This window comes from Staurois parvus, unplaced genomic scaffold, assembly GCF_062004578.1.
Source record: "Staurois parvus isolate SC_StPar_1 unplaced genomic scaffold, SC_StPar_1.0 ptg000282l, whole genome shotgun sequence".
NCBI classification, from domain to species: domain Eukaryota; kingdom Metazoa; phylum Chordata; class Amphibia; order Anura; family Ranidae; genus Staurois; species Staurois parvus.
In genome coordinates, this window is record NW_028318078.1 from 602,739 (window position 1) to 629,654 (window position 26,916).

At 44.5% G+C, this 26,916-nt stretch overlaps 1 protein-coding gene across 1 annotated transcript in view; it reads right to left on the reverse strand.

Annotated features, from left to right (window-relative positions):
* CARD19 (caspase recruitment domain family member 19) overlaps positions 1-10,807 on the reverse strand; it is an 83,903-nt gene extending 73,096 nt beyond the window's left edge. The window contains exon 1 of the mRNA XM_089681842.1: positions 10,682-10,807. Within this exon, the coding sequence (XP_089537968.1) occupies positions 10,682-10,703 (22 nt within the window). The 5' untranslated portion in view covers positions 10,704-10,807. The remainder of the gene's footprint in view (positions 1-10,681) is intronic.
* Between the last annotated feature and the right edge of the window lie 16,109 nt (positions 10,808-26,916).

The following is a 26,916-nucleotide window of genomic DNA, read 5'->3' on the forward strand; positions in this document are numbered from 1 at the left end:
AAAAAAAAGGGTTTCAATATGTTGGAGGTCCCTACCCTGTCCCAACGCCTAACATCCTAATGTGCATGGACACATAGGGTAACAGTGAGCTGCTTCTACAGGCAAAACACTAAACTCCTATAGAAGCAGTACAAAAGTACCATGCCATCCAGACGCAGTGTGTTTCAAAAATTGGTGCATGCACTACTTTTGGTTTGGTGCAGTTTCAGCCCATTCAAAATGAATTGGCTGAAATCGCACTGCACAGAACTGAATGTGAATTGTACAGGAACCACTCAGCGTTCTTGTGCGATTCACATGCCGTTTCTAATATGAAAGGGCTCTTAGTAAATCCCAACAACACAGCCCCTCTAAGGGCTCGTTCACACTTGGCTGTTTTACCAACGCTTGCCAAACGCCCCTATAGCATTTGGCAAGTGTTGGTCCGGCGTTTGCGGAGCATTTTTTAACGCTCGGCAAACGCTCCGCAAACGCCGCATGCGCGGTTTAGCGGAGGTTGCTAAGCATTTGCCGAGCATTAATAACGCCCCACAAATGCCTATAATGCAGTTTGAGTGGTGTTACCGCTCCGCAAATGCCCCGCAACCGCGTTGCAATCGCACCGCAAACGCTGGCCGGACGTTTGCGGAGCGGCACCATAGACGAGAATAGGAGGCTTCAACGCCTCCTGACTCGACCAGAGGCGTCCGTTTTGCCGCGACGCGATGCAAACGCTCCCGTTAGAACAGCACCATGTGCTATAATGTGCAGAGGCGTTTGGGAAGTGGTAAAAACGCTTCTCTGCTGCCTGCACACAACGCTAGTGTGAACATAGCCTAAGTGTATACTGTGATAATATTTAATAAGAAGGTAAGTAGCAACTCACATCTTAGATTTTAAAAACAGGCTCATAGGGAGGTGATGTACAACGTCTAGCCAGATGTAAGGTGACTGATCCAGAGAGGAGGTAGCCTAGGTCCGCCAGTAGATGGTGCTATGTCCAGTGAAGCCTGGCTGAGTCTCCAAGATGTCCGGGGTTGGTCACGTTCGGCGTCTGACATCACTGGTGTGCGACGCGTTTCTGAGCATTTGCAGAACCAACGTCTGCCCGGCGCTCTTTCATCAGGCAAGGAGGAGCAAAGAAGTGGGAGAGCCTTTTGTAGAGCGACGGGGGGGGGGGGGGGGGGGGGCTGATGGACAGGGCTGGGGGCAGAGAAAAACAGGAAGGATCTGTCACTGAGCAGCGAGAAGCCATCTGTGACTGGGAGATACTAGTCTAACACTGGCAAAAGGACTTGTATACATGAGATGACAAATTTAGCAACATTAAAATAACGTGAGGATAACATTAAAAACATAGGATCAGTGCAATATACAGAAAGTAAACATTGGTGACAACGGCAATATGGGACAATTAGGAGTACTGTTAAAAAACATACGATTAGGAGAAATGGGGAAGAATTTTTATTTATTTCAGGTACTTATATAGCGCTGTCAGTTTACACAGCACTTTACATATATATATTGTACATTCACATCCGTCCCTAACCCTCAAGTGTGTACAATCTAAGGTCCCTAACTTACATTCATAGACACACATACTAAGGCCAATTTAGACAGGCGCTAATTCACCTCCCAGCATGTCTTTGGAGTGTGGGAGGAAACCAGAGGAAACCCACGCAAGCACAGGCAGAACATGCAAACTCCAGGCAGGAGGTGCCGTGGCTGGGATTCGAATCAACGACCCTAGTACTGTCAGGCAGAAGTGCTAACCTTTCTGCCACTGTGCTGCCCATAGAATGGACATATATGCATGTACCAAAGTGCATGCTAGCAAACACGTGGATAAAAAAAGTCTCTTATGGAGAGACACAAGAGTGTATATAATCATAAAGGAAATGATAAAGGAATATTATAAAATTGTATATTAAAAAATGTATATAAAATAATTAATGATATTGGTTGGGGATAGCCCTGCATAGGGATAATAGTATGATAAGTGTGCCCTGCGTTGGGATGACAATTAGAGAGTATCAGAGGGCAAAAAGGTGAATAAATGATAGGTTGCATGATCTATGGTGGCCAAGACAATGGATATGTGGTAGCTATTAACAAGTAAGGGAAATAGCGATACCTAAATAGCCATGCGTCCCACCGTTAACAATAGATAATTTAGTATACCGAGTATATATATATATGCAGTTGCAGACGTGCATGTGTATATGGGTAGGTCCAAAGGACTGATATAGTTGGCCTAAGGCAGTGTTTCTCAACTCCAGTCCTCATGGACCCCCAACAGGTCATGTTTTCAGGATTTCCATTATTTTGCACAGGTGATTTGATCAGTTTCACTGCAATAGTAATTACCACAGCTGTTTCATCTGAGGGAAATCCTGAAAACATGACCTGTTGGGGGTCCATGAGGACTGGAGTTGAGAAACACTGGTCTAAGGTGATTATGTGGTTCTGAAGACCAGCATGGTCAGAACTGGTATAAACGTATGTCTAATCATCACAGCCCAAAAGAACCCCAGACAATAGTGATGTGAGATACCTCAAAGTGATTAACAATTGCAAATACAGTATGTCACATAACTTTCTAGACCCAGCCCCCAAAAAATCAGTCAATTTGGATGGAGAATTTCTGGTTATAAATTATCGTTCTTTCAGAACTAACAAAGTCAGGAAATTTTAAAACCTAACTCCAGCATTGATTGAACTTTAAAGTGGTATTCCAAGACCAAGCAAACTTACAGTGATTGTAAACCTCAGACATGAAATATGAACAAAGCATATCCCTCTATATTGTGTACTTGTCTCAATTAACCTCCCTAGCGGTATGATTATGTCAGTATTTCTGTGCTCAAAGCAGTACTTTTTTTGCATGGAAATATGTTGTTTTTTTTATTGTAGGCCTGTAATTTTTAGGAATAATTCACTGAAATCTGTCCGAACAAGAGTCTAGTAAGCATCCTGGGTATAATAAAATTTGAAACACGAAATCATAAATTATAATATAATAAATAATCATAAAAAATATTAATGTAATAATAATAAATTTAATAATATAATCAAACCAAAAACACTGAAATATGAAATATAGCGCCAAGTTCGCACATCACTGAGCAAAGTCGCAGAATCGTTTTCAGTGTCTGATGACGAATTTCCCCACGAATCATTATCACTCAATTCTGCAAGTGGTTCTGATTTACTATCGCTGTTCTCTAGCCGGTCTAAAGCCGCTTTTGACCTAAAGGGATGCTTTTTGGACGCCATGGACGTTTCTCAGTTTCCAGGCAGAAAGAACAGTAAAAATGCAGGCAGGGCACAGGACAAAGCACTCGGGACAAAATGTATGTGAAATGGTTTGATACAGTAATGTTATACTATGTGATTTTAGTGTATTGAGTGAATGTAATTTTTTTAACATTTTTAAATTTCCCGCAGGTTCCTTCCCCCGTACAGCCCGACGGATGCCGGCATCGGCCGGAGGAGATGGCCGGGGACGCTGCAGGGGGGACATCGCGGGAGCGAAGGAGAAGGTAAGTGCAAGAGTGATCCCACAGCAACGCTGCAGGGTAATCCCAAGTGTAGCTCGGGGTTACCGCTTTTGATACTGAAAGTTAACCCCGATCTATACTTGGGAATACCGCCAGGGAGGTTGAGAGCACTGTGTCATTTCTATCTGCTGTTTCGTTCATTTGCTATCAGCATGGATCTCTTCTGACACGTTTTCCTGACCCCAAGAGAAAAATTGTGACAGGGTAAGGATTTCCAGCATATTGACCTCAGCTCTGTTGCTGTGTGGAGGGGGGTGTGTCACTTCCCTCCAATCAGCTCTCAATGATCTCCTCACTCAGCTCTGCAGTGTGTAATTTCAGCTCTCTACTCCTTTTTCTTTCTGACCGCTCAAACAAGCTTTATAAATCCTGGACTTTGGCTGTAGAGAAAAGCAACAGATAAACAAGTACAACTTAGTCCTCATGCACACATGACGTTTTTACAGATGCTGTTTTTGGCTTTTGACATTTTTTTTCTACAGCTAGTAAACCCCGCAGCATTTTATCCTATGTGTCCATGCACACATAGAATGTAATTAGCGTTTTTTGGCAGGGGCATTTTTTCGCTGGAAAAAAAACCCAGGACTAGTGAGTTTCTAGAAGAGTTTTTTTGCTGTAGAAATGCGCTAACGCTGAACAACACTGCAAACCAGTGTTTTTGGACTTTTTTTAACCAAAAAAAATATTTTTTTTTAATAAAATAAATGCGGGAAAATGCCACTAAACACAGCAAAATGCAGCTAAACACTGATGCAAAAACACTAAAAAAGCTGAAAAACTCACGTTTTTAACATGTGTTTACACAGCTAACATTCCCAGTGTTATCAAAACGTCCCGTGTGCATGAGGACTTCTGTAGGAGGATTTGTTTCATCTCTGTGTATGACCTGAGGCCAGACACTTCACTGGGTATACGTAGTGGTTTACAACCACTTTAAATAGTTTGTTTGGGCCAAACTGGTCTGGCAGAAAAAAAAGGCATAAAAAAGCTCTTATGAAGTATATTGTACATACATTTAGGCTCATTTACATGAATTTGAGTTTATAAGCGTTTTCCCCCAAACACTAGAAAAAGTGTATACTTAAAAATGCTTGAGGCACCTAAATGTCGCGTTTAGGTGTGTTTATGTGTGGCAAACAGTTTTTCTGCCTGAAAGCTCCTCTCAAAAACGCATGTGATTTTTTTTTTTTTTGCCTGTATACTCTCCTCTACAAATATGCCTTTAAATGCCCAAATGTACATGACACGTAGGCTAACAGACATTTGCTTCTTCACGCTGAAATAAAAAACACCAAAAATCGGCCGATTTTTTTCTAAAAAAAATGAAAAATCGGTCGTTCAAGCGGCCGACGTTACCAGCAACGGTAAAAAAATCGGCCGATTTTCATCCCGTCTACAGCTGGCAAAAAGTGTCCCTGCAGAGAGCTCCGCTATTTCTTTGACAGTTCTTTGACATTTATAGCGGTTGCAACAATGTATTTGTATCCATTTAGGATACAGATGTTTTTATTCAGAAACAAATAGATACATTGTTGCAACCGCTATAAATGTCAAGGAACTGTCAAAGAAATAGCGGAGCTCTCTGCAGGGGCACTTTTTGCCGGACTGGAATTCCTCTTCTTCTTCATCCTCTTCTTCTTCATCCTCTTCTTCTTCACCATCCTCTTCATCCTCTTCTTCTTCATCCTCTTCTTCTTCATCCTCTTCTTCATCCTCTTCTTCATCCTCCTCCTCTTCTTCCTCCTCTTCTTCTTTCTCCTCTTCTTCTTCCTCCTCTTCTTCTTCCTCCTCTTCCTCTTCTTCATCCTCTTCTTCATCCTCCTCTTCATCCTCTTCTTCCTCCTCTTCTTCTTCTTCTTCCTCCTCTTCTTCTTCTTCCTCCTCTTCTTCTTCTTCCTCCTCTTCTTCTTCTTCCTCCTCTTCTTCTTCTTCCTCCTCCTCTTCTTCTTCTTCCTCCTCCTCTTCTTCTTCCTCTTCTTCTTCATCCTCCTCTTCTTCATCCTCCTCTTCTTCATCCTCTGCTTCCTCTTCTTCATCCTCTTCCTCGTCTTCTTCATCCTCTTCCTCTTCTTCTTCATCCTCTTCTTTTTGTCTTCCTCTTGCAGGTCACTGCTCATGCGCAGATTTTTTTATCTGTAAAAAGATCAGCCGATTTGCCCATCATTGCCGCGAAAACCAGCCAACTTTTTTTCCAACTTTACCGATAAAAAAAATCTGCCAAAATACCGAAAGACGGCTGAACAATTAGCCCACTAACGATCCAAAAAATTGGACGATTTTATTTTCGGCCGAAAAATCGGCCAATTTTCGACCCATCTATGGCCTGCATAAGCAGCATTTTTTATGCCCAGTGTGCCTTTGGATTGATTGCCTGTGCACTGTTGTAATTGTGTATACAGTGGCGCTGTCCTACGAGTACACTGTATGCAAAAAGATGAAAATGTTCTAGTATTTGCATATGCTGTACTCGTGTTTAGAACAGCACAGCTGTATACCCTAGTTCAGCAACGCACAGCCATTCATGCCTGGGAGGAGGAAATAGGCCATCATTTATGCTGAACAGAATATGTGCATCAGCTCTTACACCTGAGTATGAAGAATTCTCTTTTTTTGTGTTTCCAATGCTGCTTTGTTCCTGAATAATATTGAAATAGCCAAGATAATATATAATAACTGAAAAAGGTTTTCAGAAACTGTTTTTAACCACTTCCAGTCCGGACACTTTCACCCCCTTCCTTTCCAGGCCAATTTTCAGCTTTCAGTGCTATCACACTTTGAATGACAATTGCGCGGTCATGCAACACTGTACCCATATGAATTTTTTAGCATTTTTGTGAAACAGATAAAACTTTATTTTGGTGGTATTTATTCACCACTGGGATTTTTATTTTTTTGCTGTATAAAATAAAAAAGTCCAAAAATTTTGAAAAATAGTGTTTTTCTTATAAACGTTTGCAAATAAATAATCTTTCTTCTTAAATCGTGGCCAAAAAGTATTCAGCTATCTTTTTAGTAAAAATAAAAGTAACCCAAATTAGTTCATAACCAAAAATTATAATTTTTTAGAAATTTTTTTGACTTTTTTTATATTATTATGTTTTTGTTTTTTAACATACCGTCACCCTAGCTGTACAGTGTCCAAAAAATTATAATTTTTAAACATTTTTGTTTACATTTTTATTTTATTATTTATATATTTTTTTATTTTTATTTTACATACCATCACCCTAGCAGTACAGTGTCACTATATTGACACTGTATTACTTGTGGGGGATGATGAAGGTTTTTTATTTTACACTGATTGCTTTTACACCCATAAAGGCTGTGTAAAAGCAATAATTTCTCCTTCTCTCTGGCTGCATTCTTGCAGCCATTGAGGAATACTGTGTGAGCTGTGATTGGTCACCGCTTGTCACATGGTACAAGGCTGTTGTGAATAGTCTTGTACCATGTGACCTCTGTGATCATTCACAGATTTCACAGGTAGTAAGCAATGATGTCAGGAAGTGACATCTTGCTTACTACAGTTCATGTGATCACTAATTGGCCAATCAGAGGTCCCGTACAGCGATCGGTGTCCTCCGGACACAGTGGGCACTGGATCGCGGTGTGCGCGCTCCCAGGGAGAGTGCACAGGCATGGAAGCGTGGAGGACATTTATAAACAGCCACCTGCTCCAGCAATGCTCCCGTCCACCCGTTTATGTGATCACTAATTGGCCAATCAGAGGTCCCGTACAGCGATCGTTGTCCTCCAGACACAGCGGGCACTGCATCGCGGTGTGCGCGCTCCCAGGGAGCGCGCACAGGCATGTAAGCGTGGAGGACATTTATAAACAGCCACCTGCTCCAGCAATGCTCCCGTCCACCCGTTTATATACATGGGCCGGACGGGAAGTGGTTAACGAAGAATTCTGGGCAAAATTTTTATTTCCCCACGGAGTGGGGCTGTGCCCGTATGGATTAACTGCTTGTTTTGCCCAGGGGCGCAAAGAAAAGCAATACTTACCCGATCCTTCAATCCTCCAGAAAACAGCACCCCCCCCACGTTCAGTGGTGAACTGTTCTTGCCGTCCTCACATCCAGAGCCAGTCTATGGGCGTGATGACGTCAGGAACAGTCCATTCACAAGACCTCTAGCGTGCTAGTGGGGGCAGGAGCAGTGGGGACTGGTATTGCATTTGGAGGATTGGCGGATTAGATAAGTATATCTATAGCTCTGCAAACCCCTAGGCAAAAATGAGCAGTCAAAACATCCTTTAGTCCCTGGTCACACCAGTGCGACTTGTCATGCACTTTGAAAGTTTCAAATCTCATTACAAGACACACCCTATTGTCTGCAATGGAAGCAGTCATATCGGTACGATTCCGACTCCATCGGAGTCACCTTGATTTTGAAAGTACTTCATGAACTACTTTTTTGCAAGTTCAGGTGCGACTTGCATAAACATCTGTATATGAAGTTGTACAGATGTCTTCCAAGTCACATCTGAAGTCGGAATGACATCCGACTTTGAAATCGCACGACTTAAAGAGCAGTGGCACGATTTTAAAGTTGGCTTCAGTGTGACCGAAGACTTAAAATCAGAAACAGCTGACAATATCTGTATATCATCTTATATAGCATGGAATGAGTTAATACAGGAATCAAATTTCATCAGCAGTGCTTCATCCTCTAATCTTTTCTGCTTCATCTGTGCACCATTCTGCTAAAGAGGTCACTGCATCCTATATCCCAGCCTGAAGAGGCAGAGTCATATTTACATGTATAACAGCTGAAAATATAGGTTTATTGATCTTAAAAACAAATACCGAATGCCCAAAACCAGACTCTCAGCCTGTCTGCCCTTTACAAACCATTGAAATAATTTTCAGGTTCTCAGGGTAATCCCTAGTAAAAAGTGTTATACTTAAAATTTACGATACATTGGTGTGATCAATAAGTTGAAAAAGTAAGAAAATAAATAAAAAATGTGGTGTACCCATCATATTTAAAAAACCCAATGCAGATAATTTTGTTACCAATCCCTTACAAAAAATTTTAAATTTTTCAAAAACATTCTTGGGGGAAAAAAGTAACCATAGAAAGGTAATGTAGGCAATAAAAAATGTGGTGTGCTCTAAACTTAGTTGTCAGTTGAAGTGATGGGGTAAAAGTGACCACTTCCATTGGTGGTGAGTGGAAGGTTGTCCTCTTGCACTGGTGATCAGTGTAATTGGGAGATCATTCCACCAGGATTTACTGCTACAGGGACCCCTAGCAACCTCAGAAGGAAACCTAGTTGAGAAAAACTGCCCGGAACTGTACAAGGGTTAATGTCAGCAGGCTTTGGGCTTGTGTTAATAGGCAAATGTAGTTTGGTTTTAATATCATTTTGAGATACTTCTGAGAATTCAGAATCCATTGACAGGTGCCTTTGACCTACAAATTACCTCCTTCTGACCCTTCACCTTTCTTCGTTCTCCATGTCCTGACACCTCACCTCTCTCCATGTCCTGGCCCCCTTATCTCCCTCCCGTTCTCCATGTCCTGACACCTCACCTCCCTCCATTCTCCATGTCCTGACCCCTTATTTCCCTCCTGTTCTCCATGTCCTGACACCTCACCTCCCTCCATTCTCCATGTCCTGGCCCCCTTATCTCCCTCCCGTTCTCCATGTCTTGACCTCTCATCTTCTTCCATTCTCTGTGTCCTGACCCCTTATCTCCCTCCCATTCTCCATGTCCTGAACCCTCACCTTCCTCCATTCTCCATGTCCTGACCCCTTATGTCCCTCCTATTCTTCATGTCCTGACCCCTCACTTTCCTCTGTTCTCCATGTCCTGACCCCTTATTTCCCTCCTGTTCTCCATGTCCTGACACCTCACCTTCCTCCATTCTCCATGTCCTGACACCTCATCTCCCTCCATTCTCCATGCCCTGACCCCTCATCTCCCTCCATTCTCCATGTCCTGGTCCCCTTATCTCCCTCCCATTCTCCATGTCCTGACCCCTCACCTCCCTCCATTCCCTGACCCCTTATCTTCCTCCCATTATCCATGTCCTGAAACCTCACCTCCCTCCATTCTCCATGTCCTGGACACCTCACCTCCCTCCATTCTCCATGTCCTGGACCCCTCACCTCCCTCCATTCTCCATGTCCTGGACACCTCACCCCCCTCCATTCTCCATGTCCTGACACCTCACCTCCCTCCATTCTCCATGTCCTGACACCTCACCTCCCTCCATTCTCCATGTCCTGGACAACTCATCACCCTCCATTCTCCATGTCCTGACACCTTACCTCCCTCCATTCTCCATGTCCTGGACAACTCATCACCCTCCATTCTCCATGTCCTGAAACCTCACCTCCCTCCATTCTCCATGTCCTGAAACCTTACCTCCCCCCATTCTCCATGTCCTGGTCCCCTCATCTCCCTCCATTCTCCATGTCCTGAAACCTCACCTCCCTCCATTCTCCATGTCCTGAAACCTTACCTCCCCCCATTCTCCATGTCCTGGTCCCCTCATCTCCCTCCATTCTCCATGTCCTGAAACCTCACCTCCCTCCATTCTCCATGTCCTGGTCCCCTCACCTCCCTCCATTCTCCATGTCCTGGTCCCCTCACCTCCCTCCATTCTCCATGTCCTGGTCCCCTCATCTCCCTCCATTCTCCATGTCCTGGTCCCCTCATCTCCCTCCATTCTCCATGTCCTGAAACCTCACCTCCCTCCATTCTCCATGTCCTGAAACCTTACCTCCCCCCATTCTCCATGTCCTGGTCCCCTCATCTCCCTCCATTCTCCATGTCCTGAAACCTCACCTCCCTCCATTCTCCATGTCCTGGTCCCCTCACCTCCCTCCATTCTCCATGTCCTGGTCCCCTCACCTCCCTCCATTCTCCATGTCCTGGACACCTCACCTTCCTCCATTCTCCATATCCTGGACAACTCATCACCCTCCATTCTCCATGTCCTGACCCCCTATGTTACAACTGATAGAAGAGGTCTGACAGAGGCCATCACACACGGGACAATGTGACATCTGACAGCGCTCAGCCATCTCTATGCAGAACCTTCTCCTTGTCACTTGTTGCAGTCTATGGTTCCCAGTCACGTGACGTCCCTCCCCTTCATTCATACTATAGCTCTCATATACTCACAGGCTCGGTATCTGGGAAGCATGGCTCATTGCTGGCACTATCAGCTCATTCTGTACACAGAGGCAAAGTTCGATCCCGAACAGGAAAGAAAGTGAAACCGGATACTGCCGCGGCCACTAGAGGTGTAAAAAGAACGGCGTCCAGCAGGGGGCGCTTAGGAGGGATCGCTATAGGCATGTATGGAATGCTGGGCTCCAGTCTCACTGGATTACTGCGAACCACGTGACCGGAGCGCCGATCACCACAAGCCGGGGAAATGTTGTCATTGGCAGCGTGTAAACGTTGTCATGGCTACAAAGCTTCTTCATGGGCGGCAATGTCTGCCTCAGAGTCCGTAGTATTCTCTCCCCGCACATTGTGGTGGTGTTGAGAGCACGGAGCTGAAATAAATGTGTAATGCGGAGAGGCGGAGTTGTATAGTAAAACATAACTAAAGCACATTAAAATATTTCTTGAGCCCCGAAAATGGCGTCAGACCAACAAAACATAATCAGGGAGAAGTCATACATGTCACAAATTCCCCTCACAATTCCGACGTGCGCAGCGCAAAAAGAAAAAGCGTGCTGGCGCCCGATTCATAGAGCAGCCACAGCCAAGTATAGGAATCTGGGGGTGTCTGCACTAAGGGGGGCAAATCCTGCTGTAATCATGTCAGCAAGGCTACACCAGAACTCTTCATTACCAGCCATGTGGTGGGTGGATGATAGAACATTTCCCAACAAGAATTACATCTGTGTGCCCCTCTGCAGGCCGCCTGTCCTCCCACTGCGTACTGTACATTCCACTGAGCGCCCTCCCGCCGCGTACTGTACATTCCATTGAGCGCCCTCCCGCCGCGTACTGCACAATCCACTGAGCGCCCTCCCGCCGCGTACTGTACAATTCACTGAGCGCCCTCCCGCCGCGTACTGTACAATCCACTGAGCGCCCTCCCGCCGCGTACTGCACAATCCACTGAGCGCCCTCCCGCCGCGTACTGTACAATTCACTGAGCGCCTTCCCGCCGCGTACTGTACATTCCACTGAGCGCCCTCCCGCCGCGTACTGTACAATTCACTGAGCGCCCTCCCGCCACGTACTGTACAATCCACTGAGCGCCCTCCCGCCGCGTACTGCACAATCCACTGAGCGCCCTCCCGCCGCGTACTGCACAATCCACTGAGCGCCCTCCCGCCGCGTACTGTACATTCCACTGAGCGCCCTCCCGCCGCGTACTGCACAATTCACTGAGCGCCCTCCCGCCGCGTACTGCACAATCCACTGAGCGCCCTCCCGCCGCGTACTGCACAATCCACTGAGCGCCCTCCCGTCGCGTACTGCACAATTCACTGAGCGCCCTCCCGCCGCGTACTGCACAATCCACTGAGCGCCCTCCCGCCGCGTACTGTACAATTCACTGAGCGCCCTCCCGCCGCGTACTGTACAATTCACTGAGCGCCCTCCCGCCGCGTACTGTACAATTCACTGAGCGCCCTCCCGCCGCGTACTGTACATTCCACTGAGCGCCCTCCCGCCGCGTACTGTACAATTCACTGAGCGCCCTCCCGCTGCGTACTGTACAATTCACTGAGCGCCCTCCCGCTGCGTACTGTACAATTCACTGAGCGCCCTCCCGCCGCGTACTGTACAATTCACTGAGCGCCCTCCCGCCGCGTACTGTACAATTCACTGAGCGCTCTCCCGCCGCGTACTGTACAATTCACTGAGCGCTCTCCCGCCGCGTACTGTACAATTTACTGAGCGCCCTCCCGCCGCGTACTGTACATTCCACTGAGCGCCCTCCCGCCGCGTACTGTACATTCCACTGAGCGCCCTCCCGCCGCGTACTGTACAATTCACTGAGCGCCCTCCCGCCGCGTACTGTACAATTCACTGAGCGCCCTCCCGCCGCGTACTGTACATTCCACTGAGCGCCCTCCCGCTGCGTACTGTACAATTCACTGAGCGCCCTCCCGCTGCGTACTGTACAATTCACTGAGCGCCCTCCCGCTGCGTACTGTACAATTCACTGAGCGCCCTCCCGCCGCGTACTGTACAATTCACTGAGCGCCCTCCCGCTGCGTACTGCACAATCCACTGAGCGCCCTCCCGCCGCGTACTGTACAATTCGCTGAGCGCCCTCCCGCCGCGTACTGTACATTCCACTGAGCGCCCTCCCACCGCGTACTGTACAATTCACTGAGCGCCCTCCCGCCGCGTACTGTACATTCCGCTGAGCGCCCTCCCGCCGCGTACTGTACATTCCGCTGAGCGCCCTCCCGCCGCGTACTGTACATTCCGCTGAGCACCCTCCCGCTACGTACTGTACATTCCGCTGAGCGCCCTCCCGCCGCTTACTGAACATTCCGCTGAGCGCTCTCCCACTGCGTAATGTACATTTCCCTCCCACTGCATACTGCTGACTGACTTCCCTCCCACTACATGCCGCTCACGGACCTCCCTCCCTCCCACTGCATACCGCTCACCGACCTCCGTCCCTCCCACTGCATACCGCTCACCGACCTCCGTCCCTCCCACTGCATACCGCTCACCGACCTCCGTCCCTCCCACTGCATACCGCTCACTGACCTCCGTCCCTCCCAATGCATACCGCTCACCGACCTCCGTCCCTCCCACTGCATACTGCTCACTGACCTCCGTCCCTCCCAATGCATACCGCTCACCGACCTCCGTCCCTCCCACTGCATACCGCTCACCGACCTCCGTCCCTCCCACTGCATACCGCTCACCTCCCTTCCTCCCTCCCACTGCATACCGCTCACCGACCTCCGTCCCTCCCACTGCATACTGCTCACTGACCTCCGTATCTCCCACTGCATACCGCTCACCGACCTCCGTATCTCCCACTGCATACCGCTCACCGACCTCCCTCCCTCCCATTGCATAACACTCACTGACCTCCCTCCCTCCCATTGCATAACACTCACCTCCCTCCCACTGCATACTGCTCACTGACCTCCCTCCCATTGCATACCACTCACCTCCCTCCCTCCCTCCCACTGCATATCGCTCACCAACCTCCCTCCCACTGCATATCGCTCACCGACCTCCCTTGGTTCGCATGAACGGGGATGCGAGTCTGAATTTTTTGGTAAAAAAAAGTCCAAAAACGCTGGTTTGCCGCGATTTAGAAGCCCACTAGTTCTGGAGAATTTTTCCAGCCAAAAAGCACACCTGCCAAAAAACATTGATTACAGTCTGTGTGTATGGACACATAGGATAACATGCTGGGGGGTTTACTGGCTGTAGAAAAAAACATCAACAGCCAAAAACAGCCGCTGTAAAAACATCCAGTGTGCATGAGGACGAAATTGTTAGCTGGAGTTTGGCTTCAATGTGTTATTGTGTTCAAATCTGCAAATACATTTAAACCCCCCCCCCCTTTCCCATAGACTGACAATGCTGCTGTCTGCTGTGTCCCTTGTGCTCATTCATCCAAAGTGGTATCTCACTAACACCGAAAGTGTGATACTGGCCAGATCACCAAGTGAAAACAGAGGGAAAAAAAGCCAAATAAAAGAAAACAAATGCAGCCACCACATCTAATGATTGGTAAACTGCAATAAAATGTTTTTTGGTTTAATACCGTTTTAACCACCAAGAGTGTTAGAGTAAACCATTCACACAAATCTCTTTATTATCAAATTCTTGCTGTAATAGGCCAGTATAAAGGAAACCTAGGGATGGAAAAAGCACTTGTGGGTTAAGCCCTGGTTCACACTGGATGCGACTTGGCATGCCAAGTCGCACCCTATTGTCCGCAATTAGAGCGGTCATATCGGTGCGGTTCCGACTTGTTCAGAGCTGCACCGATTTCAAAAGTAGTACATGCACTACTTTTGGTGCGATTTGCATAGACATCTGTATCAGATGACTTGCAAATCGCACCTGAAATCCGCGGATTCTCCGACTTTGAAATCGTGCGACTTCACTGTAATTTCAAAGTCGGGCTTGATGTGAACAGAGGGTTAGTCATTTTTGCCCTATTACCCTCCGTTCACATCAAACCCGATTTGGAAATCGTGCGACTTACAGTGAAGTCGCACGATTTCAAAGTAGGGCGACCCGCCAATTCCAGGTGCGATTTGCAAGACATCTGATACAGATGTCTATGCAAATCGCACCAAAAGTAGTGCACTACTTTAGAAATTGGTGCTGTTCTGACCTACTTGGAACCGCACCAATATGACCGCTGTAATTGCGGACAAATAGGGTGAGACTTGGCATGCGATTTTCAGGTTGCAGGGCATGCAAATTGCATGCCAAGCCACATCCAGTGTGAACCAGTGATTAATTAGAGATGTATGTTCTTTGCCTACACACATTGGGGCTGATTCACTAAAGCTGTTTTTTTTGCAGAGCTGCACCAGATTTTTCTCCATTATGGAGATTACTGGCAGAAGGAAAAAATCTGCAATGCGCACCAAGCATAACTGTTTTTAGTTGCAAATGCTAATACATGACAATTTCTCATCAACATGCAATGGGTTTATTTACTAAAACTGGAGAGTGCAAAATCTGGTGCAGCTGTGCATAGTCAGTTTCCAGGTTTTATTGTCAAAGCTGAAGCTAGAAGCTGATTGGCTACAATGCAGAGCTGCACCAGATTTTGCACTCTCCAGTTTTAGTAACTCAACCCCCATTGTGTTAAAGTGTGGCCCTATTTCACAGAATATTTCCCTTTCTGCGGCCAATTTCGAATAACACTTTATATTTGTCACATACCCCAGTTAACAGCTTAACCAGTTGCCGACCGCAGATAGCCGAATGACGGCTAAACTGCGGCCGGCCAGTTCTGAGTGGACGTCATATGACGTCCCCCTAGAACGCGCTCTCCTGCGGTAAAATGCCGATCATCACGGCCTTTTACCACGTGATCAGCGGTGTCCAATGACACGCTGATCACAGGGAAATGCAAGTGCCGGTTCTCGGCTGCACTTTCCTCACGCTGTCAGATCGTGAGGAAAGTACTGCCGAGAACCGGCAGTTGTCAGAGCGAGGATCGGCACTGATCATCAGGGCCACTGATGATCAGTGTCCTGATGTTCGGTGCCCAGCAGTGCCACCCACAAGTTCCGCCCACCTGTGCCCAGCAGTGCGCCCACTAGCTCCGCCCACCTGTGCCCAGCAGTGCACCCACCTGTGCCACTCTGCAGTGTCACACACCTGTGCCCAGAAGTGCCACCTACCTGTGCCCAGCAGTGCCACCCACCTGTGCCCACCAGTGCCACCCACCTGTGCCCACCCACCAGTGCTGCCCACCAGTGCCACCCAGCAGTGCAGCCCAGCAGTGCTGCCAGTCAGTGCCACCAGTCAGTGCCCAGCGGTTGTACCAGTCAGTGCCGCCAGTCAGTGCCGAGCAGTGATGCCAGTCAGTGCCATCTATCAGTACCCATCATCAGTGTCACCTATCAGTGCCGCCTATCAGTGCTGCATATTAGTGCTGCCTATCCGTGACACCTCATTAGTGCTGCCTATCAGTGCCGCCTATCCGTGCCACCTCATTAGTACTGCCTATCAGTGCCCTTTAGTGCTGCCTATCAGTGCCCATCAGTGCTGCCTATCAGTGCCCATCAGTGCTGCCTCATCAACGCACATCAGTGAAGGAGAAAAAATACCTGTTTGAAAAATTTTATAAAAGAAACAAACTTTTTTTTCAAATTTTTTTGCACTTTTTTTATTTATAGCGCAAAAAGTAAAGCGCCCAGTGGCAATTAAATACCACCAAAAGAAAGCTCTATTTGTGAGAAAAAAATGATCAAAATTTCATATGGGTACAATGTTGCATGATCGCGCAATTGTCAATCAAAGTGCGGCAGCGCTGAAAGCTGAAAATTGGCCTGGTAAGGAAGGGGGTATAAGTGCCTGGTAGGCAAGTGGTTAAGGACCACCCTATAGCAAATATACTGCTACAGGACGCACCTGTGCGCAGGATCACGTATATATACATCATTCTGCATTTCTGGGTAGGGGGCGCGTGGGCCTCTTTCGCGCCCTACCCACGCTGGCACTGTGGAGCACCGTGGTAGTCCATTGAAGCTTCATGTCAGAATATCTGTTTGCCTGTACATCACGAATGGCAAGCAGATATTCCGACAGGTCTGCAGGAGACCTGCATGGTATCAATGATCCACTGATCGCTGGTGCAATTCTTTCCAGGCTTCTTTTGGACAAAAATAATAAATGCACATTTTTTTACCTGCAAAAAAATGTGCATTTATTATTGTTGTCCAAAAGGGGAACTTATCCTTTAACCACCTTCCACCCGCCATATAGTACAATGACAACGATCGCCGGTGTGCTGTGTCCCTCGGACACAGCGGATCACGGAAAGAGCCGAAGATGTTGGCTCGGTCATGCGATCAGCTGTGTCCAATCACAGCTGGTCACATGTAAACACGGAAATGCCGGTTATCAGCATTTCTCTCCTCTCGAGCTGTCACGCTGACAGCTCGAGAGGAGAGGAGAGCCGGTAATCGGCTTTCCACAGAGGGGACATGTACACTGATCATCAGGGCACTGATGATCAATGTGGCCCCAGAAGTGCCACCTGTCAGTGTCCATCAGTGCCACGTGCCAGTGCCCATCAGTGCCACATCAATGCCACATACCAGTGCACATCAATGCCACATATCAGTGCCCATCTAAGCTGCCTTTCAATGTCACCCATCAGTGCCAGTCAGTGCCACCTATCAATGCCAATCAGTGCCACCTATCAGTGCCACCTATCAGTGCCAGTCAGTGCCACCTATCAGTGCGCATCAGTGCCACCTATCAGTGGCAGTCAGTGCTGCCTATCATTGCCAGTCAGTGCCACCTATCATTGCCAGTCAGTGCTGCCTAACAGTGCCAGTCAGTGCGCCTAACAGTGCCAGTGTCATGTATCAGTGATGCCTGTCAATGCCCATCAGTGCAACCTACTAGTGCCTCCTCATCAGTGCCCATCAGTGCCACCTATCAGTGTCCATCAGTGCAGCCTATCAGTGCCCATCACTGCAGCCTCATTAGCGCACATCAGTGAAGGAGAAAAATCACTTATTTACAAAATTGTATAACAAAAACTAAGAAAAAACTTTTTTTTCTAAATTTTCAGTGGTTTTTGGTTTGTTTAAGAAAAAATAAAAATCCCAGAGGTGATTAAATACCACCAAAAGAAAGCTCTATCTGTCTCAAAAAAATGATAAAAAGTTCATATGGATACAGTCTTGCATGACCACGCAATTGTCATTCAAAGTGTGACAGCGCTGAAAGCTGGAAATTGGCCAGGGCAGGAAGAGGGTATAAGTGCCCTGTAGGCAACTGGTTAAAGGTGTAGAGACTGGGCTTCTTGTCCAATGTGGAAAGACATAGGAAAGACTCACTATGACATTGTTCAAAGCAATCTTGAGCTCCCTGTGGCTGCGTGGGTTTCCTCCATGTACTCCGGTTGTCACGGTTCACTAACACGCACGCGCCCACAGCGACTAGCTAACCGAGGTGCGCACGTGCGGCCGTGACTTGGGGTAAGAGGGATTACGGGGGACTTAACTTCTAATATATAAAGTATATAAGACCGGCTCTGATACACTTTCACAGCCCTCACTACCTCTTGGCCACCACTGGAGGGAGACTCCACTCCAATCCAGCCGGCCGACCACACACTGGCAGATATAAACCTTACATACAATCTGATGCACTAACTAGGGTTGAGGAGCAGCCTAGCAATCACACACCCTTCTAGGATTCCTCCAGCTATCCTACAAGCCAGCACCCCGGTGTTAATCACTCTTCCACTGTCCACACACCCCCACACCACAAACGGTAGCTTGCCACCACCCAACAGTTTATCCACAGAACGGTCTGTTGGGACACCACACACACACAGATCTCCGTCTGGCAGATCTGCTACCTTTACAATCTGCATGCAATCTGCCAACATGCAGTGCAATTGCATACAGATAGGCAATGAACTTGACCGAGCAGTTAAAGACACTAAAATACAATACAATCTAATCTCTCCGGAGATATGAGCCCGAGCTTAAGTACCCAGAAGTTACTTATTCTATTTAAGATTTAATATCCCGAAAGTGGGCAGTGCATAAAATATGTACAATGTATAAAAGTTACAGAAAATATAAAAAATACAAGAAGACACACAATTGACTATTCTCTATAAAATAAAAGGGAATAAAAAACAGAAATAAAACTTTTACCAAGATTTATCCTGCGAATGGAGCAAGTCAGGAAAAGTCAGCAATCCGTTAGTCGATCGAACTAGCTCCATACGAATCACAATGTCCATACCTCGGGTCCTCAATTTATGGGAATATGGACGTGGGCTGGACATGAGTCCTTGGCCAATTGACTCTGGGGTGTGTTCCTGTACCTGCCCACAGGATGTTCTGGGTCCTGAAATGCCCAAAGTCGATTGGACCAGGAACGGTTTGAATCACCAAGTCAGGTATTGAATTTCCGACACCAGCGCATCAGTCCGATCGCGACAGTACCAATCACTGTTCAGCTATCGCGATCCGGCGCCACATAACCATTTCCTGCATTTTTCTGCCATTCTGCATAGGCCACAAATACAGTTTTTTCATGCAGATGTAGCCTACAGAGTGTCCAATCAGAGGGAAGTATTTTCATCTCTCTGCAACTAATATTTTAGCTTTTATGAGAGATGAAACATATTCCTTTGACCTATGTATATACGTCAAAGCTCCCCAGACAGATTGGAGCCCCCCTGGTCATCTGCAGCAGAACTGTCTCCAGCCATTTCCTTCCAGGTTTCCCCGAAGGTGACAAATCTTATTGGCACTTAGGTGTCACTTCCAGCCTGAGGAAGCTGCTCTGTCTTTTCAGATGCTAATGGGGGAGCACTTGTCTCTGAATACCTATAACTGACTATATGACTGAATACATCTTTAATAACAAGGAATTAAACTAAATTTACGATTACATATTGCTACAGGTCACATCTTATCTACTCAAATCTGTACATTTATGTCACACTGGTTTCCTCCAGCACTCCAAAGACATGCTGGTAGAGTAATTGCCTCCTGTCTAAATTGGCCCTAGTATGGGTATGTATGAATGTGAGTTAGGAACTTTAGGTTGTACGCCACTTGAGGGTTAGGGACTGATGTGAATGTACAATATATATGTAAAGCGCTGCGTAAATTGACAGCTCTAGACAAGTACCTGAAATAAATAAATAAATCTTGCAGACAGCCATGACACCATCTCCTTAGAAACATCTAAAAGGTAAGAACTATTGAAAAGGAAAATGGTAGTCATGCTGTGTGAATGGGAACATATATCAATCATATAGTGGGGGGTTCTCAAATTTGACTGCATAAGTGGAAATACATTTTCATAATTAAATGTTGTACAAAATCTTTCTGGTATTACAAACACAATGACATTTCTAAGCTGACATACAATGAATTTGAGAAAATTGCCAAGGTACAGCCAGACCTGTTATGGTAGGGTCAGCTAAAAGGAATCAAGAAGTCCCTCTGCTTGATTAGCAACATAGTGGTGCCTTCTTAAAACAGAAGATACTTCCATGTCTCGCTTCCATCACAGATCCATAAATTAACGGGTTTATTCCTCACTTTAGGAACCACACCTGGAACCACTGGTTTACACACTGTTCAGATACAGCCAATATACGGTAGATCCATATATTACAAACTGCAATAATTGCTAAATCGCTTTATATCATTTCCAACACTAGATGGCACCCATGGACTATGGAACTTTTATTGTCATTTTTAGTTTTTTTTTTTGTTTTTTTTCTCCAGCTAATCTTTGCATGATTATTCTGCTTCATACAACATTATTCTCAATTTTGCAAAATTCTATTTACAAGCTGGTCACACATCTTCCTAATTATGGTCATTTCGTCATATGACATAACAACAGGTGCTGTTCTATCTGTTCTATATTAATATAATTACCCAAATAATTATGTTAATGATTTTTTTTATAAATACAATGCTTCGACACTCAGAGTGAAAAGAGATAATTGGGTATGTATCAGTGGCCCTTATAGTAGACAATCATGTTTTATTATCATCGCATTTAGGACACATTCCCTAGAAACAAATTAGATGTTTGGGTGGCAGAACAGAACATCCAGTTCTAATGCTGAACAACTACTTAAAACTGTCTGCAATTATAGAGCTGTTTTAAAAGTAATAGTAAAGCATATTAACAAGATTGCTTCATTAGAGTGAATCTGTGAACAATGTGCAGAGTCCCATAACCTGTACTTTCCATCCTTATTCTTTTCATTGGCTATGCAGAGCTGACATTGGATTGGTTGATGTGGATTGAACTTTGAGCATCATTAATATTAGCCTTTGAACTGCCTTCCTAAATAGGCTTTTGTGTTTCACAGTATTCCAATCACTGCTCTTGTAGTCAGGGGTGTATTTACCACAAGGCAAACAAGGCACTTGCCTAGGGGGGCATTTTTCAGGGGGGCAGCACCTCCCCACAGAAGAAGGGATGAAAGAAGGAACACGTGTGCCATGGGAACCAGGTGGGATCTGAAAGAGGCTGCAAGCTATTTGATGGTGTATGTAGAGCCTGACTTATATTCCCAGGGATGTCCAGAGCTGTGAACACAAGTGTCTTTCTCTCTATCACTAGGATGGGGGGGGGTTAGTGAAAGGCTCTCCTAGGTGGGGGGCAGGGGTGTTGGTCAATGACAGGCTCTCTCCACGGAAGGGTGGTGTTGGTTCATGTCCATGGGGGGAGACAATTTTCGTGTTGCCTAGGGCAGCAGAAAACCTAAATACACCACTGCTTGTAGTAGAACTTCCAAGTATAGCAGTCATCTACCGGAGCTATTGGCAATCCTCTTGACAGCTCAACAAACATGTCTGTAAAAGCAATCTCTCATATCAAATTATGTATCACTGTGGCACAAGACACAATATTACACCGATGTTAATACTGAGCTTCTAAGATGTGGTTCAACCCATAACAGCCACATCTAAATGTTGGTTCAGGCAAAATAGAGTTTTTAATTAAACCCTTGGGGTTCATTCATATCTATGCATTTTAATGCACACGATTAACACACACTGTTGTTTTCAGCAATGATTAATCACATATATGCTGACTTCTACTGGAGCCTGACAAGCCGATCCTGCCTGTCCTGCACCAGTCTATTGACATGCTGATCCGACTGACACAGGTTTGGGGGGGGGGGGGATTTGAGCAGTATCATTTTCATTGTTTTGTATCACATTTATGCAGGATGTTTACATGCATTGGATAATAAAGGTCATGTCTACATTATTAACTGATGATGCATGTTATAAGGGCTTTGGATAAAAATGGAAATGCATGTCATTGCATCATAAAGCATCTCAATAAAGAACCTCAAAAGTGCTCTACAAAACATGCACATAAAAGTGAATCCAGCATTTATTTGTTTATTATAGGTACTTACAGTTGTGTTCAAAATAATAGCAGTCAGACATCACTAACCTGATCAATCACTGTGTTGGGTAGAAATGATATTTCTACATGGCAAATAATTTACTAGCAGGTGTAGTAGAGTAATAGAAATCCAACAGACCCAACAGTCATGACATGCATGCTGCTGATTCTGTGTAATTGAATCACTAATTGAAAGGGGCATGGTCAAAATAATAGTAGTGTGGAGTTCTATTAGTGAGGTCATTCATTCTTTGAAAAACAGGTGGCAATTATTGCCCTTTTTTAAAGAAGGAATGCAGCAAATGTTGTACATGCTGGTTACAGTGCATTTCTCTCTGAAATTCTGAGGAAAATGGGTCGTTCCAGACATTGTTCAGAAGAACAGCGTACCTTGATTAAAAAGTTGATTGGAGAGGGGAAAACATATAAAGAAGTGCAGAAAATGATAGGCTGCTCAGCTAAGATGATCGCAAATGCTTTAAAATGGCAACCAAAACCTGAAAGACGTGGAAGAAAGCGAAAAACTACCATTCGAATGGATAGAAGAATAGCCAAAATGGCAAGGACTCAGCCAACAATCAGCTCCAGGAAGATCAAAGAAGGTGTAAAGTTACCTGTGAGTACTGTCACAATTAGAAGACGCCTATGTGAAGCCAAGCTATCTGCAAGAAGCCCCTGCAAAGTCCCACTGTTGAAAAAAATACGTGCTGAAGAGGTTACAATTTGCCAAAGAGCACATTGACTGGCCTAAAGAGAAATGGCGCAACATTTTGTGGACTGATGAAAGCAAGATTGTTCTTTTTGGGTCTAGTGGCCGGAGAGAGTTTGTCAGACGACCCCCAAACACTGAATTCAAGCCACAGGACACTGTGAAGACAGTGAAGCATGGTGGTGCAAGCATCATGATATGGGGATGTTTCTCATACTATGGTATTAGGCCTATTTATCACATACCAGGGATCATGGATCAGTTTGAATACATCAGAATACTTGAAGAGGTCATGCTGCCTTATGCTGAAGAGGAAATGCCCTTGAAATGGGTGTTCCAACAAGACAACGACCCCAAACACACCAGTAAACGTGCAACATCTTGGTTGACGTTATGGAGTGGCCAGCCCAATCCCTGGATCTTAATCCAATAGAAAACTTGTGGGGTGACATCAAAAATGCAGTTTCTGAGGCAAAACCAAGAAATAGAGAAGAACTGTGGAATGTAGTCCAATCATCCTGGGCTGGAATACCTGTTCACAGGTGCCAGAAGTTGGTTGACTCCATGCAACACAGATGTACAGCAGTTCTCAGAAACAGTGCTTATACAACTAAATATTAATTAAGTGATTCAAAGGAAAGCAAAATCTTCAAACATTTTTCAGTTTATATAGTGAATGTTTGAGTTTGTAAAGAAGAATACAAACACTGCTTTTTTTTTGAACAGTCTAATATTCACTTTTACTCCAATTTTTTTAGAGGAACAACACAAATTTGATATATTTTTTTCATGTTTTGATTTGGAATAGAATGTGTAGTGTTCCCAATGCATTTGTGTGTATGGAAATAAAAGCTATTAGGATTTTGAGCTTTATTCACTTTTTTTCAACACACTGCTATTGTTTTGAACACAACTGTATATAGCGCCGTCAATTTACGCAGCACTTTACATATATATTGTACATTCACATCAGTCCCTAACCCTCAAGGGGTGTACAATCTAAAGTCCCTAGCTTACATTCATACACATACTAGAGACAATTTAGACAGGATCCAATTACCCTACCAGCATGTCTTTGGAATGTGGGAGGAAACTGGAATATCTGGAGGAAACCCACGCAGGCACAGGGAGAACATGCAAACTCCAGGAAGGTGGTGCTGTGGTTGGGATTCGAACCAACGACCCTAGTACTGCCAGGCGGAAGTGCTAACCATTTAGCCACTGTGCTGCCCTAGCATACATGTCATACTTCTATTATTGTGTGTAAAAAAAATAAAACCTGCTGCACTAACTAAAACTTAAAACTCAAAAAAAATATATAAATTGTCAAAATGTGAATAAAGTCAATAAAATGATAACATAATTGAACATATTTCATTCAAAACTAAGCCACCATATATGCAATCAATATCACATGATAATAAATCATGAAAAATCCCAATAAGTGAACAATCTTGATTGTGCAGATTTTTTTTTTTTTCTGTGATCAGAAGTGTTCTGCTAGAAGATAAGCCTCTACTGACCCCCAAAGGGTAAGTACTCGCCTGTATGATCCCACTACAAAGGTCAAACCCAGATATTATTCAGGCACCAGGAGAAACTATGACCAAAAGAACAGCAGGAGTAGCCATCTTTGTCAAATTAGCCTGTATATAGCTCAGAGTGGAAACCTTGTGGGACCACAGGGCCCAGCCACTTTCTTGTTTCAGATATTAATATGTCCATGGGAGAGGTATACTTTTCAGACTCAGAGCAGAGATAAACAGACCATAGTTCTCACTGTGATAAAAATGTCTTTATTAAAAAGCTAAATTGCACTCACATGAACATGGCAAACAAAAGTGCTCCACGTTTTGTAAATGAACACATATATATTTATTCAAAAGAACCCTCAAGTGATTCAGTAGCGTAAGTAAAAAAAAAATAATATATATATATATATAAATAAAGTAGTGATTAATCAACATAAGTGCAATGAAAAGTTCATAAATGTCTCTTCCACCAAACAATTCTATTTCCCAAAAAGAAATCACCACGTGCTCATAAGAAGGCGTTCCCCCTTTCAGGTATGCACTCACCAAATTACCATGCCCCCCCCCCCCATTCTCATGGTTGGCTGGAATCGCTTATTTTATTATTCCAGGTGGGAAGGAAGTAGATCAGTATCGGTATTGTTTCACTCCTCTCTGTTTTTCTCAGATCTCCATGCCTCTCATTCCCATGATCAGCTCACACCACTTCACAGATTAACAGATTCCACGTGATTTATTTTTGTGAAGCACTATTCAATATTATAAGTGCAGCGTGTGGACTTGGAGTGGACATTTATTTTCACTGAGTGTGGCTTGTACACTTGCACTGTGTTTTTCATGTTCACATTTTATTGATCCCCTAAGTTGAGGGAATCATCCAATATTTATGTATTGTAGTGTTTTGCACTTTATATAACACCTATATATTTATAATTTAATTTTGTATGCACGGTTTAATGAGTGGTATTCATTTATAATTGTGATACACATGTTAGTATTTATTTAGCGCTACACCAATTTATTTATTGATTTTTTGCACTTTGTGGTTGAAGTAAGGTGTTTAGCTGCTTAGGGTGGGGTTTATCCATTTAAGCGCAGGGGATTGTTCTCTACGAAAAGGAGGAATGCATTTTTTATGAGCACATGGTGATTTCTTTTTGGGAAATAGAAGAATTGTTTGGTGGAAGAGACATTTCTGGACTTTTCATTTCACTTATGTTGATTAATCACTAATTTATTTATATATAGATTTTTCTTGGGCTACTGAATCACTTGAGGGTTCTTTTGAATTGGTGTAATTGATTCTGTTTGAAGTGGTAGCATCGTTTTTGAAGTTTTTTAAATTTTATTTTTCATTTGTTATTACACATCTAGTACAGAAGTTCTTTTTATTATATATATATATATATATATATATATATATATATCTCCCAACTGTCTCTTGTTTGAAATCAAATCCCTCTGTCCCTTTTTCCTTATCAATTTTCCCTTCTTTTGGACAGATGTGTAGACCTCTATAATAAGTCCAATACTTAAAGCAGTAATAAACCAGAAAGCAAACATTATACTACAAAGGTCAAACCTGGATATTATTCAGGCACCAGGAGGAACTAAGACCAAATGAACAGCAGGATTAGCCATCTTCACCAAATCAAACTGTATATATCTAAGAGTGGAAACCTTGTTGGACCACAAAGCCCAGCCACTTTCTTGTTTCAGATAATAACATGTCCATGTGAAGGGTATAAAGGGATAAAAAGATCATAGTGCTCACAAAAATGTATTTATTAAAAAGCTAAGTTGCACTCACATGAATATGGCAAACAAGAGCTCCACACTTTGTAAATAATGCTGTCCAGGAGTAGAGCAATAGCATAGCTCAGATCGCTCCAGCTCACCAGCATGTGTTTGATCCAGGATTGCTGTGATGCATTTCATCATGAATGATATCATCAGGGCACTATTTATTGGTGCATGCAGTTTTGTTGTGTGTAGGGGCTGGTGCGCAAATTTATTTTTATAAATACCTCTATTATTCTCATCTGGTTCTCTTCTGATGTAATACTAACACTTTCCATGTTCTAAACCTCCCTATTCCCCTCCAGCAGCTACATTGACAGATGAAAATATCAAAATATTTAACGGTGAAAATAATACAGATGTCAATCCTATAATATATACATTTTTACTACACTAGCAAGAAGTTTGTCAGAAGCTCTTGACAAAGTCCTTGATAGACAAAACACATCAGGAGGACGTCACGTCATCATGCTGCCTTTATGCATGCTGGGTTGCTCATGCTGGCTGGTTTGTGCTTAGATAAGCACTGATCCATGTGAGTTTCCTGCTGATAGTGTTTTTAGAATTTTTTTTAAATAAAACTATCGTCACTGTTACACTTTCTGCAGCTTCTTTTTTATTGAGGTTACTTTCCATCTATGGTTCTGTTGGGAAGAAAGGCAGGGAAGTTTTCTCATGCTGGCTACAAACATTATATGTAGAGGGAGACATGACATGCATTTTGAGCTTCTAGCAATAGAGGTCTATCTGATTTGGTT